We start from the raw sequence: 15,827 nt of genomic DNA, 5'->3' as shown, positions 1-15,827 counted from the left end.
ATCTCTCGTCTCTGCACAGTTCTCGCGAGAGGAGGAACGTCATCATGGCGGTGCTCCTTGAAACAACGTTGGGAGATATTGTTATTGATTTATTTACAGAAGAAAGGCCTAAAAGTAAGAAAACAAAATTATATAACAAAACATCAGCAAGTTTAGAATCCGGGTTACTAGTTGAGTAAGGACGGGTCCGGCTGAATGAGAAAATATAGGGGTGGATAGCTAACGTTATTAGCTTGGTGAAGAATACACGTACTGTCGTGGACTCCGGCAGTGGCTTTAACTGCTGTGTTCTACTTGCAGCTTGCCTGAACTTTCTGAAGCTATGCAAGATAAAATACTACAACTACTGCCTCATTCACAATGTCCAGGTAAGTAAGTATTCAAGAAGGTTCACGAATTATGGCAACGAATGAATCCTTGGATGTTCATACCAATGTAGCGTATGTGTTAGTGATATAGACCAGATGCATATATCAGTAATATAAAGGCACTACAATCCAACATGGTCACGGAAAACAAGCTTTACTAGACTCTGGAAACGTTGACCCCAGCAACCGCCATCTGGTTAATGTCAGCTAAAATTAGATGCAAAGACCGTTCCACTTGGTCTTTCATTAGTTAGATTTATCAGTACATTAATGTAGATTAATAAGTGTATGTAGATTAGTTGCCCAGTGTTGGTTCTCGTGGACTTGACTTTGTACTTGTGATACATATTATATGTGACTGCCGTCTCTCCTCCTCAGAGAGACTTCATCGTGCAGACTGGAGATCCCACTGGCACCGGTCGTGGTGGAGAGTCTGTGTATAGGTCAGTTGTCTCCATCATCACCTTGTTTGTTTTTTTGTTTGCTTCTGGTTTTTTTTGTTTTGTTTAGTTTTTGCCATAAGTCTGATATATTTTGTGTGTGTGTGTGTGTGTGTGTGTGTGTGTGTGTGTGTGTGTGTGTGTGTGTGTGTGATTAGCAAACTGTACGGGGACCAGGCCCGTTTCTTCGATGCAGAGAAAGCACCACGCATCAAGCACAGGAAAAAGGGGACTGTGTCCATGGTAAACAATGGGAATGATCAGCATGGTTCTCAGGTGTGTGGACCCCCTATATGGTTGTGTGCAGTGTTAGCATAATCTATATGTAATTCACTCACTCATCTTCTGAATTTTATTATTGTAAGTCTTGCAAGCATGCTGGACTTTTGAAAAGGAAATGTTTTTCTTGCAGTTCCTCATTACCACGGGGGAGAATGTGGACTACCTGGATGGAGTCCATACTGTGTTTGGAGAAGTCACAGAAGGCATGGAAGTGTTGGCCAAAATCAATGAAACCTTTGTTGACAAAGATTATGTCCCATTTCAGGATATCAGGTGAGGTGGATAAATAGTCTAGAGGTTTATGATCAGAAATAGAAATGCTTTTTGGTACTTAATGAAAACATGATGCAGCTATACGTAGCACATACGTATGATACATATGATTCTGCTGGTTTGTAAAACTTGACTCTGACATACTAAGCCTGAGTTACTGTGTAACATGTGATAGTATATTAACTTTTACTAGTTTTTTTTTTCATTTTTGGAGCTTCTATTTATTTTTTTAATTTTTGGGGTTGTCTGTTAATTAGGTATCTGATTTGATATGGAGTCTTGTGTACGTTTGCCATGGTTCAAACTGGCTGATAGACCACATTCAGTGAGTTGTAAGGGGAAGTAGGGAGAAACACTGACACACTTGTGTCGTCCTAACACATCGCTTCATTCTCATGTTTTTTATCCCACTTGTTCATTTTACTCTTCAGGATAAACCACACAGTTGTCCTGGAAGACCCATTCGATGACCCTCCTGACCTGCCAGTTCCCGATCGATCACCTGAACCAACCAAGGAGCAGCTTGATGTAAGTCTTGGTATATTTTCATTGTTTTCTAATACGAAACATTGTTGTTTTACTACTTCTAGTATTTGGCGGGATCAAACTCTTAACAGATATTGAGATTATTAAAAAAACCTGATTGCTTCTAGATTTTCTAGATGTTTGTCTTCTTACAGCTGCAATTATCCAGTGTATAGAAAGAACCACAAATAATACACATTAAAGAAACTACAGAAAAAAGTTTTAATTACTTAGTCTACTGTATCCACAGTCTAACAGCTGTGTTCATAAGAGTATAGGGATATAAAAACTGGAAATATGTTGTGTAGAGTGGCAGAATTGGAGCAGATGAGTCGATTGACGACACTGATGGGAAAGGGGCTGAGGAGCTAGAGGAGAGGCTGAAGGAGAAGGAGGCTAAGACGCAGGCCATCCTGCTGGAGATGGTAAGGTGTAAAATCTGCTCTGAGCTTTCTACTAACATTAGAAATCCACCTTGAACACGTTTTCCAATATTGTCCCACCTTTCCTCAGCTCGGGGACCTCCCGGATGCAGATGTAAAGCCTCCAGAGAACGTGCTGTTTGTGTGCAAACTGAACCCAGTGACCACTGATGAGGACCTGGAAATCATCTTCTCCCGCTTTGGGACAATACAAAGGTGTTGTAATGTCTAAAGCCTACATCTACTGTTCTCATATGTCGTCATTGTGCTTCACTTCTTTTAACCTGTTAATCATTCCTAATGCATTTTAAATCACTCTGGTCTGTGCAGCTGTGAGATCATCAGAGACTGGAAAACAGGAGATTCTCTTTGTTATGCCTTTATTGAGTTTGACAAGGTGAGATTCTTCTGTCCTCATGATGTAAAGTCACACATTTCACAGATGTACTTGTTTATGCAGAGTCAATGGGATGGGATTTACAGTTTGACAGAATATATTCACTTAAATGTTTTGTACCTGGGAAGTGATTCCACAGATCTAAATTTGGTCCAGCTGGTTTGTCCTAAAGTGAATAGTATTGGAAGGTGCAGTAAGTACTATAGGCTTTAGAGGGCGCTGGACTCTTGCATAGCAACTCTATTAGCATATATGCTCCAAAGTCCATTGTCTTTCAATTGTTCTAAGTCATTTATTCACTTTATGGAAGTAAAGTGTTAATGAAGGACGTGGACCTGTTGTATACAGTAGCTTGTGTACATATGGCCTTTGTCTGACTAGGCTGGGTTTTAGGAGCACGGTACAGGACGTACACCTACAACAGTGGGTGGGTTAATTGGTGGTTAAGTGACAGACAACAGTCTTTGTGACTGAGCAACTGATGGTTAAGCAGCTCCTTTAACCACCTTCAAATCTCTGTGTAATGCAGCTTTTAGTAAAATAAGAGACATCTTTATATTACATGGGCTGATTGTGTCATTTTGACCCTGTTTTGTATTTCATCTTGTTGAGTGCTGGAATGGTCTGCTCCTCTTCATTTTATTCCCCACATTTATTCACACCAAATGTCTGTGAGCCTGGTTTGCAGCAGTGTCGGCGCTAAATGAACCACTGGAAGCGCTATTTGTGTGTTCATACATCTCCTCCAACCATATGTGGAGTGAACATTGTAAGTAACTGTCTGGTGCACGGAGCGGTTGTGCTGCTGCTCCAGGGACACAGGCCTCACATTGACATCAGCTGGAGTCTTCAACTGCCCTGTTTGAACAGAGTCCACTGATTTTATTCATCTGCAAATTGTTAGAGTTCCTGAAAAGAAGTCAGAGGATCACCTCACATTTTCTACTAACAGTTGTGCATCATCCCTTTGTGTCTTCACAGCAAGAGGATTGTGAAAAGGCCTATTTTAAAATGGACAATGTGCTCATAGATGACCGTCGCATTCACGTGGACTTCAGCCAGTCTGTTGCAAAGATTAAATGGAAAGGGAAAGGTATTTAATGAAATTGTTGGTTATGCTCTTCTGACTGGAGGATGATATCCGACTGTCATGATGTCTTCTGGTCCCTAGGCGGAAAGTATACTAAGGATGATTTCAAAGCCTATGAAAAGGACCTGGAGAACCGATCTAAACTGGCTCTCAAGGATCAAGTGAAGCCTAAACAGGAGTATCCTTGTGTCTAATTAGTCTGGGTCTTTTTCTGTGCAGACTTTGGTGTTTGGAAACTGAAGGCGATTTAAGCTTGTTTGATTTGGCTAAGCTCTTTTGATTGCTTTCCATAACCTTCCAAAAAGTTCCAAGTACAACCTGCTGATCGAGGAGGAAGAGGAGGCAACAAGCCATCAGTCATCTGAGCGGAAGCACAAGGAGAAGAGGCACCACCACCACTCAGGCGATGAGGACGGCAGGAAGTCCAAAAAGCACAAGGTATCTGCACAGAGCTACTCCGACACACTCAGTGCCTCTGTCATGACCTGGTCCAAAGCAGCAACAATACATGGAGAACAGAGGAAACGAGAGCAGTCCAAGTGAGCTGTTAATATCTATAAGTACATTGAAAATCATCAAAACCTTAAATGTTAAAGGCCTGAAGTGTCACATCTGGCCTTTAACATTACTGTACATTACCACTGGTCTGTGGTCAGTGTAATCATAGGTCAGACAGCAACGGCAGATTCAAACATACTGTCAGAGCGTTTAGAAAACACAATGACTTCAACATGGGTACAGATATATTTAATTAGTTCCATATTAAAACATAAACACATGTGTTTGTTCACTGAAACTACATATGGTGGCACAGCTCCTTCAGTGAATCAGCCACATGGTAACAAGCTCAGTGTCACGTTAAAGCGTCATAAGGTCAGGAGTCAGCTCATCATGTGAGATTCCTACTTACTGTTATTAATGTTAGGTTTTCCTTCCCAGAACTAATTTAATTGTTGCTGTTCTGTCGCCGCTACGTGGTTGTACTTGTGTTGTCCCAGGGTTCAGGTCCGTCGTGTAAATGTTCTAATGTGACTTGAATCAACTTGCAGTGTGTTTGCCAACTTGCATTTTTTCCTGGTTTTATTAAGAAAAGCACCAGAAACTTGTAATTGTATCTAATTGATCTCATGTAAATCACATTCTCCTCATTGCATTTCAGTAGATTTAGTCAAAGTTATATTATAATATTTCATTCAAAAAAGCATTATTAATCCCAGAGGGAAATTATTTTGCAAACTTTGATAGCTGTCACAGTTAAAGGGTACACAAATGAAGTCAGTTGACTTTGTAACTTTAAAATCATCCTAATGAATGATTCAGTAACAGAAGCATTCCTACAGTAACGCAACTTGTCATCACCGATGATGATTCAGGTAAACCCTTTTGTGCCATGGTGACTGGTGGAGCAGGCACTGCTCTACATAGCTCAGTAAATGTTGCAATGAATAATTTAATTACAGTAAAGGTACGAGGAAGTGTTTTTGGCTTTACTGCGTCGTCTTGAACGCAACAGGTGCTTATGTTGGCACACTGTGTATTTCTTGCTAATTGTCTGTCATTTCCAGGAAAGCGAGGAGAGTCGCAGGGACCGAAAAAAGGGGCGGCGGCGCTCTCGCTCGCGCTCGCACTCACGCTCGCGCTCCCACTCCAGGGACAGGGAGCACAAACACAGCAAGTCCCGCAGCAAGCACTGGAAGGAGGGACGCGATAGAGGCCACAGCCACAAGGACCGCAGCCGCAGCCGCAGCCGCAGCCGCTCCCCGAAGAAGTCCAAGGACAAAGAGAGGAGCAGGTACAAATGAGGAGGAGGGTCGGGCAAGGCTGGATGTGTAGAAGCGAATCGTGGAACCCATGTCTGTGTTCAAACGCCCACGTCACATCCAAAAATGACTAATGTTTTTTTTTATAACTATATTAAAAATTCCACCCAATGTGACATTTGTATGTGTTTTTGTCATTTGAATGCCACAGCAGCTTCCTCATCTGGTCGACATTCACTTCCTCTACCTCGTACACGCTGCCAAAATTAGAACCAAGGTGGTAAATGATTAATGCCACATGGTGATTTCAGTTTCTAGCAGCTACATGTGAATGCGTGTGCGTGGAAAACGTTGTCAGGTGTCCCCACGCTGAGGGAATCACCGGGTATCTCTCTACTCACCTCCTCCGCCTCCAGCGCACTGCACAAACTCCATGCTAACCTGTCTATTCATGCATCCAGTTCAAAGCATATCAAGGATTGTTGTAGGTGCCAAGATAAATTCAGCAGAACTCAGTCACACAGAGCATTCAACTGTACTGATGACAGACACCAGCTGCTGCAGCTGACGTCTGATCCAGGAATATGCTTCATATGCTTTGGCGCACACACAGATAGACCTTCCATCCAGTCAACCCAGGAGCCCAACTCGTATCTGAGTTCATTAAGCTGTGGTGAAGCAGGTTCTGGTAAGAACCACTCACCACTACGGAACCACACAGAAAAACAACAAGCACCACTCTAATGAATGACTCCTGACTCACTTGTTCTTTTGGGGTTGTTTTTGTATCTAAAGACCTGCTATCACTAAGATGGGGCTGGAGCCCCTTTCAGCTGATCATTTACAATCACCACAGACTCACACCTATGGACAGATTAGACTCCTAGTCAACATACACACATAGACAAAATGGTTGGTTCTATCTGTTAATGAAAGAAAGACCTACAGTGGTCATGGAAATAACTTGAAACTGACAAGGTGAATAATGAATAAACACCTACTGAACATCAGACCCTGCTTTTGAATCATAACTCAACAGAATAATGAGCTATAAAAACAACCAACAGCTGATGACAAACAACTGATGACAAACTGAGGAGAAGCACAATACAAACTGTCACCAAGGAGCTCAGAACAACTTCCAAACAAATGAAAGTTCAACTCTAAGGTGAAGGTCCAGTGTCACACAGATCCATTGCTGTTTAAGCCTAAGTGACTTTATGGGTAAAGAAATCAGTAAGAAACCGAATCATAAAAAAGACAGGCTAGACTTTAGCACAATGCATATTGACAACACACACACTCCCTACTGTGACACACAGAGGGGGCTTGGTTCTGTTCTGGGCTGCTGTGCTGCATCTGGAATCTGTGTAGGGTCCAATTAAAAGAGAAATGTGCTACCAGGCATCAGAAAGATCATAGGTCCAACAGGATAATGAGCCACAACACCCAAGACTGGTTCAGTGCCAACTCTGGACTGAAGTGTCCTCGATGAACCTGATCTAAATCCTATGGACATCTGTGGAAGGAGCTGAGATTCAGTGATTCAGTGGATTGCTCTTTAATGTCTGATCAGGAAGTTTCACGTTGTTTCCATTACCTCTGAGGGGTTTTCTCTTATTAACAGAGGGAACCACGCAGGTCCTGCATGTTGTTTGTCAAACCCATACAGACACCAGGGGAACCTCGCAGAGGAGTAACAACTGGAGCTCGAATGCTCAAATGCTCAGCATTTTATAGATTCGTTTAGAACTTGTGGTGAGAAAACAGACCTCTAATGTGTTTGTGTTGTACTGACTCATTAGCAGCATGGTGTAGTGAAGTGCGTTGATCCAAGTCAGAGAAAGGGCGGCGGTTGATCCTCATATGCAAAGTAATATCTCACCTTTCAGAAGACGTCGCCACGTCGAGCTTTGACTTCCCGTAAACACAGTTGTGTTGTGTTGTGTTGTGGGTGTGAGGTGGTTCCGTGCGTGGGGTGAGCAGAGATGGAAACTCTTCGGATGAGTGACAGCACCAGGCAGAGTGGAAACAGGGTTCACCGGCTGCGTCCCACAGGTGAACCGCTGCTCAACCGGGGGAGGGGAGAGATCCCTGTGAGCCCCTGTGATCCCAGGTCAGCCAGTCCAACGAGCCAGTTACACACACACACACACACCCCTACGGTCACATTAGTGCCTTAGGGCACAAGGACCGTCATCATGTGTTTGATGGACGTTGTCGACACCTGGAGTTGACAAGACGCGCGCTCATACGTCTGTAACAGATGTTTACACCACAAACACCCAGCATCAGCAGCCAGGAAGTGTTCATCTCGGCTGCGAACACGCTGCTGAGGAGGTTCCCCTCTCCCTTTTCTTCTGTATCCAGAAAGATTTGTTGTTGCATCGTAAGCTTTCAAATCTGTACCTTTGCTGTGTGAACGTTTTTATTTTTAATTCAGCACCACTGTTCTCGGCCTCTGAAACTTTCACTTTATTAGCTTTCCCAACCAAATGCAGAGTCTCCATGGGCTGAGTCCGAGTTTTCAGCGTTGAACATCTGCAGTAATCTGTAGTTAGCAGCTCCTTTTTCCTGAATCATGTCCTCAGCCTCAGAGTTGTTCCTGGTCCTCCCAACCAGACCAGGGACCTTTCTACACTTCTGCTGGACGTGTCCTTTTGTCATTGTTGTTATATAAGTAACGATGTTAAGAACATGAGGTTTTCCTAGTATTTGTTTCATATGTGACCTTTCCAACAATCAGAATGTGGATACACAACTTCAGCTTTTGGTGTCTAAATACTTCGGATTCTCCTGCGTGAACGTGCTTGTGAGGGCGTCGGTGGTGATCAGTGGCATCCGAAGCAGCGCCAGCCAGCTCTGAGTCAAACTAGAAGCGAGAAGTTGAGCTCAGCCAGAAAACACTGTTCCAGGGAATGAGTTTAGAAAAGAATTTCATATTTGCAGCTGATGTAAAGGTCTATCATTAGCCTCATGTCAAAAGACCAGGAACAGGAAGCTTGAGCAGCTGTCTGTAAAGGTAATGATTGATTGTCAGAGGACAATGAATGATTGTAACCCATCACAATTAATAATAGTAAATAAGAATAGTTCCTGCATAATCTTTTGAGAGACTCTATTAACATATTAAATCAATTTATTAATAATAATTCATGCTCTGTTTTATTTATTTATTTCATTAAAGAAATAAACTGAGTCAAAGTGGATTAATCTGTAATAAACATGATGATTCTTTAAATGTGTCATAATGATCACGACAGTGGTGTGTCTGAGAACAAACGCTGACGGGCAGCAGCAATGAGCCGCGCTTCATGACGGTAACATGATAAATGATTGATTAGCAGAAGGAAAAACCGCAGCTTTACTTCCTGAACGGAGAACACGCAGCTCAGCTATGTCCAGCCTGAGGCTCAGGTCTGAGCTCTGCCGGTCAGCGGTTGTGTGAACGTCAGCTTGCTTTACTGTTTGGAGGAGGGGGAAAGGGGGGGGGGGCACAGCTACCTGTGCAGCCTCAGGAGACACCGTCACCAGGAACGAGGGTTTGATGGGAAACCAAACCCCATCAGGCTCTTACGCCGGCCTCGAAGCCTCGAGTCCTGAGCGCACAAGGAAGTAGAGCGCACAAATTCACAGCGCTGCTCTTCCTTGCTGGGCACAGACAGATTTGTTTTCTCAGCAGCGAGCGCTTACTTCCTCCTATGAGTCGTGACGTGAGCATGACACGCAGCCGTTGGCTTGTCACACTGACAGAGCCGCTCGCAGAGCAGAGCAGAGCTCCGACCGGCCGCTCTCTGAATGGGTGAGTACTAAACATCTGTCCAGGGGTCAGACTTGTTTCAGGCGTAACCATTCGAAGCTTTGGCTTCTTCACAGAAATCAAATGTCAGCTCAGGATGTGGTTTGTTGCAGGTTGCAGCAAGTCTGAGCGCAGGGAGCAAACATGTTCTGAGCAGAGAATGAGGAATTCCTTCATCGTCACACAAAGTTTTACAGTTAATGGGTCAGAACAACAGAGTTTTGGTCTGACCCATTAACTTGAATATTGTGACTCCACACCTTCGACTACTGAGGTTTTGCCTGTGGGTCGGGTCCAGGCAGCTGTTGTAGTAACATCAGGTCCGCTGCTTGGTGCTCAGTGCCACGGCGGTGAGTGAAGCCCTTGCCGGCGCGGACCGTCCTTCCTCCTTCTTGGGGCTTTCTGAGCCAGCGTGACGTCAGGCGCTGCTTGACCGTCATGAGGCTGCGGTGCCGATCAGATCCTATCGCTGAGCTCCAAACCACAACTGATTTGTCTGAAAACCCCCCCCTGTGACACCGCAGCTGCGCTTCCTGTGTTTACACCGACTCCGGCTACGTCTCCACCCCCTGCTTCTTGCTTCTTGTGACACCTGTCAACTGTTCCAAAACACAGGCTGTCGCCGTGGAGACGGTGCTGAGCACGCATAAGGAGGCGGCGAGGGTTCCCCCCTCAGAGTCCGGAGACACCCGAGGACAGAGACAGTGCAGAGATGGACCAGCAGCAGCAGCACGCCAAGGTGGAGCGCTTTCTCAAGTTGGGCTACTCTCATCATGACATCATGCGGGTGCTGGAGAGCCTCAGGCAGGACGCGCAGACCAACGACATCCTGGAGGAGCTGATAAAGACCTGCCACACTCACAACAGCCCCAAGCTGGTGCCCAGAGGCTGCAGCCCCGGCGCCAGCCAGGCCCGACCCAGAGCTGACAGGGAGCCGGCTGCTGGCTTCAGACCTGTGGTTATAGATGGAAGCAACGTGGCCATGAGGTGAGTCGCTCACCGCAGGTTTTGTTTGCAGCAAATAAGTGTCTCCTCCTGTAATGGATCTAGTTTAAGCACAGGAATGCCTGAAGTGTGCTGACCTGCTGCTAATTGCAGTAATATTAGTCTAAATTGTCTAAATGATGTATTTGAGAGTGTTTGATATCAACCAGCAAAGTAACATGAGCATAACAGTAGCGGTGGTTGAAGTGGGAACAAGCTGTCACCTGGTTCATGACAGCGGGTTCCAGACCTCCTGTTCAAATCCTTCCCTGAGGAACCGGGACACGAGGAGCCGGGCTCTAGTAGAACCGTTGCGTTATTACAGTTTTTTCCATTTGGGTACAGACTACGTTCAGCTCATGCGTTTCAGTTCACAGATTTGCTCACACTTCCTCTTCGAAGGTGGGAAGTGAAATTTGGGGCTTTTTTGGTCACCTGATCTCTGTTCTGTTCTCTGTCAGTTTGGAGCAGCTCAGCCTTTGTCTGGTGTGAGCTGTAGCACAGCTGAGGTGAGGTTCCTACATGCTCTGAGCTCATCGCTGCCGGCTCCACTACAGTACCTGACCTAAATTGTGTAACGAGGAAGTTCAAAGATGGATAAATAAGCCTCCTGTGAATTCAAAGGGAAACCAAAGAGACGTGTTCCTGTAAAGACGTGAACTGACTTGAAAGAGGAAGCGGCTGAAGTATTTACCGTCACACCTGTGGCCCAGGTAGAGCAGCCTGATCCTGGGTCCACTCGCCTGCACTCAACCCGACGTGAAGCTGATAGATTTGACTTTTAAACTGACAAACTTGTTTGTGCTGCAGAACCCTACGTTTCCCACAATGCAACAGCCTCCATCCGTCCGCCAAAGATAATCAAAGCTGATTAGAAATTGGAGTAAGAAAAAGATTACATGACAGTGATGAAGTCAGAGAATGAGCGTCACTCATTGTTTCTCAGGCCAGTTCTCTACCCACTGAGCTGCCAGACCTCCAACCACTTTCACTGGCCAGGACAAAGCAGACAGGGACTGGGCTTTGACCAGTTCCGCTCACCACTGAGCTGCACTGGGTTTATACCAGGAAGCTGCTAAACGTATTGATCATATCTGGAAACACAACCACCATCAGTGCTTCATTCAGAGGTTAATGTCTCATGTGCCAGTTACAGCTTATGCAGGGCAGATGTTAGAACCCATAAACTCCAGCTCTTCGAGCCAGGTCTTGTCTTCAGTACCTGTTGTATGCAAATTGTCCCGCCATTTCCTGCTGACGGAAAAAAAGGGGAAGTCCCACACATTTACACATGGACTCTCCCTCCAGCTTTTTACTGCTTCCTGCAGGCAAAAACATGAGCTCATGAGGTGTTACGCTGGCTTTGGATTGGACACAAATGTTCAAAAAACCAGATCACACTGCTGATGCAACTTACTGACAATGACCACAACGCAGGAGAAAACATCGGAAAGATATGATTCAAGTTTTCCTCCATTTCTAAAGTCGACGGTTCAGTCACTTACAGTTAAATGTTAATAAGATGCACGTGACCTCTCGGTTCTCACTCCTACTCATCTTTGCACTTTTGCAATTGTGCCTTGCAAAACTATCAACTTCCTGAAAAACGTTTGTGTGTGTGTGTGTGTGTGTGTGTGTGTGTGTGTGCGTGCGTGCGTGCGTGCGTGCGTGCGTGCGTGCGTGCGTGCGTGCGTGCGTGCGTGCGTGCGTGCGTGCGTGCGTGCGTGCGTGCGTGTGTGTGTGTGTGTAACATGTAAAAAGTTGTGTTTTATACTGAGTCTGGCTTCTGCTTGGTCATTGCAGCCATGGCGAAAAGAAGGTGTTCTCGTGCCAGGGCCTCCGTCTGGCCGTCAGCTGGTTCCTGGACAGAGGGCTGAACGACATCACCGTGTTCGTTCCCCTGTGGCGGAAGGAGCAGTCACGGCCCGAGGCGCCCATCACAGGTGAGCTCCCCCTGGAAGCACACGCTTCACAAACAGTCAAACAACAAGTACGACATTGTCAGATTAACTGACAACATGAAGTGGAACCATTTACAAATAGCCAAATGATGAAGGCTTCTCTCATCAGTGCACTGATCCATTCAACCAATAAACCAGCTACACTTCTTATTGTAATATACAAACATTGCAATTGAAACTAGAATGAGCTGTAAACTAGTGCAGATTATAAAAGCAGATAGAAACAGGAGTAAGTTGTGTTCAGCTGTTTGTTGGTTGGATCAGTATAATGAACAGTTCAACAGAAAAGCAGACGTCTTTAGAGCTGCCGGCTCCTGGATCATCTTTTCTCAGCTCTAGTCAACCACTCCTAAAACCGTTCCAAAATGAGGAAGTGATAATGAAACGCAGAGATTTGTTCATGTTGAGTCACGTCACCCAGAGGTTTTGTTCCCAGCAGCATCATCATCATCATCAGCAGCAGCACATTTTCACACCTTTCGCTAGAACGAAAGCGTCAGGCTGACAACATGTTCTGAGCAGAGAATGAGGAATGGCAACACTGACACAGAGCACACATGACACAGTCGTTACAAAGTAAAAGTCGGCGGGTGCTGAACATCTGTGGTAACGTCCGTCATGTGTCTCCCAGATCAACACATTCTGGACGAGCTGGAGACCAGGAGGATCCTGGTGTACACGCCGTCCCGCTGCGTCAATGGGAAGAGGGTGGTGTGCTACGACGACCGCTACATCATCAGGCTGGCCTTTGACAATGACGGCATCATCGTGTCCAACGACAACTACCGCGACCTGCAGACGGAGAACCCCCAGTGGAAGAGGTTCATCGAGGAGAGGCTGCTGATGTACACCTTCGCCAACGACAAGTAAGCCTCGCCCACGGGAACGTGAACAGAGCCCGTGTCAGTGGTGCCACTGGTGCTAACTGGAGCTGTGCTGGTTCAGGTTCATGCCTCCAGACGATCCTCTGGGCAGAAACGGTCCCACCATCGATGACTTTCTGAGGAAGAAGCCGTGGATGCCAGACACCAAGCAGCAGCACTGTCCATACGGTTAGTTCACGTGTCACACAGCAAGGAAACCACACACACACACACACACACACACACACACACACACACACACACACACACACAGGACAGAAACACTGATTAACTCAGATACCAAAATGCTTTTTTAGCTCAGAGAAAGAGTGAAGCTGAGCTCAGGTTGGTTCCCAATGATGCTGGTTAAATGTGGGGAAAATGATCCACCTGTTGAGGAGAGACGTAGCTGTCAGACAGAGAAGAAGAGAACTCAGGCCACACAACAGCAGAGCAGGTGACGCTTGCAGAGACACAAAAGCTCCGAAATGACATCCAACTTTATTCCTTCAGGAAAAAAGTGCACCTACGGCGTGAAGTGCAAGTTCTACCACCCGGAGAGGGCGAACCAGTCCCAGCTCCCTGTGGCCGATGAGCTGAGGGCACAGAGGGACAGGGCCAGGAACTACTCCCCCAAGCCAGGCCTGCAGCCGGAGCACAGGTACGCAGCCCCCACCACTCCGCCACCCAGCGAGCAGTTCATCTACCAGAGGGACTGCAGCAGCCCCAGAAGCCTCCAGCGCTGCCCCAGCTCCGACGTGGACGAGGCCTTCAGCTCCATGGACAGCTCCATGTCCAGGCTGCACGTCCAGGACGCGCCCTACAGCCTGGAGCGCCTGCACCACAGCTACAGCAGCGGCGTGCCCAGCTGCAGCCTCAGCCACGACGGCTCGTATAACGGACACAACTGCCCCTGCGGGGGCTACGCCCCCCAAGCGGCGCCGAGCAGGCTGTCCTTACACCACTACCCGCCCGCGTGGAGCTCCTGCCCGGCTCCGGCGCTGCCCAGTGGGCAGTGTTCCGGTCAGTGCCTCCGGCAGAGCCACAGCCTGTCCAGGAGCCCCCGCGTGAGCCCATGCAACGAGCAGAGGACGGGCCTGAAGCACCAGCTCAGCACGCTCTTCCCTCAGAGCGCCGTGGAGAGAGTGATGAATGACTACCCACACGTCTCAGACATATCCAAACTCATCACTCTGATCCAGAGCTACAGGACGAGCCACATCTCCTACTGAAGCCAACCGCAATGACCAGCCTTTATCCGAAGCATTAAGACATTTGGAACATGAAGCTGTTTATTTACCACAGCGTAAAAGTGCAATGCACTGAGTCCTATACGCTACTTACTGTAGCAGCGCATACATTTGACTAAAGCAGCATGTGTTGTTTTCATGTTGCCTCAAAGTGAGGAAAGCTATACTATATATAAGAAATGTGAATTTAGTTTTTATGCTGTGACTTTCAAAATAAAAGCACTAACAACACTCGTGGTCATGGATGGAGAAGATACTCATGCACGACCGACTACGTGAGCGAAGGTTTAAAACTTGTTCTGCTGCTACAGTTTCCTCCATCTACCCTCTGTCTTTATTTTCCTGCCTTACTGGGTCGGGGCAGTCAGGCTTTCCCCGGAATGCTGGAGGGCCTGTGTGGTGACAGCAATGGGGAGGGTGAAAGGGATGGCTAGTGTCCCTTCAGTACTCAACATATAGGGCCTGGAAGATGGGCCCAGCTGTGGCCTCACTCATCCACAGGGATCGTGGGGACACAAATGTTGGCTGCTCCTGGACTAAATAAAATGTGTACACACGCACACAATGTATCTATCTTGTACTTGCAAATCCGTGAAAACCAAAAAGCAGTTTTCCTCCCATTTGGCCAGTCCCCACCTGTTTGATGCTTAAGATGTGATTTTAAGACCGAGGTTAAAATTGAGTTTTGGTTCGAATTAGAGCTAGTTGTGATGGTTAGGAGAAGGAACTAGGGAAGGCATTATATGTCAATGGAGGTCCTCACTTCCATGTAAGTACAAGGATGTGTGCGTATACGTGTTTTTCCTTCAACGTGGGGACCATAAAGAATGTTTTTGCTATCAAGGTGAGGACATTGTGACAACGTGGTGGGTCCCCACCAGTCCGAAGGCTTTTTTGAGTGTCAAGATGTGATTTTAGGGCTGAGGTTAGAACTGAGTTTTGGGAAGGCATTGCGTCAGTGGTGAGTCCCCACGTAGATGTGAAGCATGACTCTGTATGTGTGTGTGTGGACACGTTTTTCCTTCGACTTGGGGACCATAAACCATGTTTTTTCTATCAAGATGGGGACACTGTGAGAACGTGGGGACACTGGGCAGGTCCCCACCGATCCGAAAACTTTTTTGAGGGTCAAGATGTGATTTTAGGGCTGAGGTTGGAATTGAGTTTTGGTTCGGATTAGAGCAAAGATTGGACGTCTGCCTTTATTTGTGATGGTTAGGGTTAGGGAAGGCATTATGTCAATGGTGGGGACCCACTTTTATAGCACCGCAAGGGTAGGTGTGTGTGTGTGTGTGTGTGTGTGTGTGTGTGTGTGTGTGTGTGTGTGTGTGTGTGTGTGTGTGTGTGTGTGTGTGTATATATATATATATAAACAAACATGCATACACAGATGTATATACAGTACATACTGTA

The 15,827-nt window shown here is 46.4% G+C and overlaps 2 protein-coding genes across 3 annotated transcripts; both read left to right on the top strand.

Moving 5' to 3' along the window:
- The first annotated feature begins 1 nt into the window (after position 1).
- On the top strand, positions 2-5,733 carry ppil4 (peptidylprolyl isomerase (cyclophilin)-like 4). Its single transcript, XM_029141089.2, has 13 exons — positions 2-114; positions 301-368; positions 747-811; positions 967-1,084; positions 1,221-1,363; positions 1,795-1,891; positions 2,197-2,313; positions 2,402-2,526; positions 2,641-2,707; positions 3,689-3,800; positions 3,879-3,975; positions 4,103-4,235; positions 5,363-5,733. The coding sequence occupies exons 1-13, from the start codon at positions 45-47 to the stop codon at positions 5,597-5,599; spliced, it is 1,449 nt and encodes a 482-aa protein (XP_028996922.1). The 5' UTR covers positions 2-44; the 3' UTR covers positions 5,600-5,733.
- Positions 5,734-9,204: 3,471 nt separating this feature from the next.
- On the top strand, positions 9,205-14,645 carry LOC114850082 (endoribonuclease ZC3H12A-like). Of its 2 annotated transcripts, XM_055506267.1 has the most exons (7): positions 9,222-9,359; positions 9,470-9,706; positions 9,972-10,343; positions 12,144-12,283; positions 12,933-13,167; positions 13,247-13,353; positions 13,678-14,645. In XM_055506267.1, exons 3-7 carry the CDS (start codon positions 10,069-10,071, stop codon positions 14,394-14,396), a joined length of 1,476 nt encoding a protein of 491 aa, XP_055362242.1. In that variant the 5' UTR covers positions 9,222-9,359; positions 9,470-9,706; positions 9,972-10,068; the 3' UTR covers positions 14,397-14,645. The 2 variants fall into 2 exon arrangements, with proteins under 2 accessions (XP_028997890.1, XP_055362242.1); XM_029142057.3 differs by lacking the exon at positions 9,470-9,706 and having other exon boundaries at positions 9,205-9,359.
- Positions 14,646-15,827: the final 1,182 nt, after the last annotated feature.

Source organism: Betta splendens, chromosome 24 (genome assembly GCF_900634795.4).
Source record: "Betta splendens chromosome 24, fBetSpl5.4, whole genome shotgun sequence".
Lineage (NCBI taxonomy): Eukaryota > Metazoa > Chordata > Actinopteri > Anabantiformes > Osphronemidae > Betta > Betta splendens.
Note: the sequence above shows the minus strand (reverse complement) of the source record. Positions and strands in the feature narration are given on the sequence as shown.

Excerpts from the sequence above, each read along its gene's own strand:
- ppil4 (XM_029141089.2), top strand. The coding sequence starts at position 45 with ATGGCGGTGCTCCTTGAAACAACGTTGGGAGATATTGTTATTGATTTA. Across the intron at positions 2,708-3,688 it reads CCTTTATTGAGTTTGACAAG|CAAGAGGATTGTGAAAAGGC; the intron begins GTGAGATTCTTC and ends GTGTCTTCACAG. Across the intron at positions 4,236-5,362 it reads GGAAGTCCAAAAAGCACAAG|GAAAGCGAGGAGAGTCGCAG; the intron begins GTATCTGCACAG and ends TGTCATTTCCAG.
- LOC114850082 (XM_029142057.3), top strand. The coding sequence starts at position 10,069 with ATGGACCAGCAGCAGCAGCACGCCAAGGTGGAGCGCTTTCTCAAGTTG. Across the intron at positions 13,168-13,246 it reads TACACCTTCGCCAACGACAA|GTTCATGCCTCCAGACGATC; the intron begins GTAAGCCTCGCC and ends GTGCTGGTTCAG. Across the intron at positions 13,354-13,677 it reads GCAGCAGCACTGTCCATACG|GAAAAAAGTGCACCTACGGC; the intron begins GTTAGTTCACGT and ends TTATTCCTTCAG.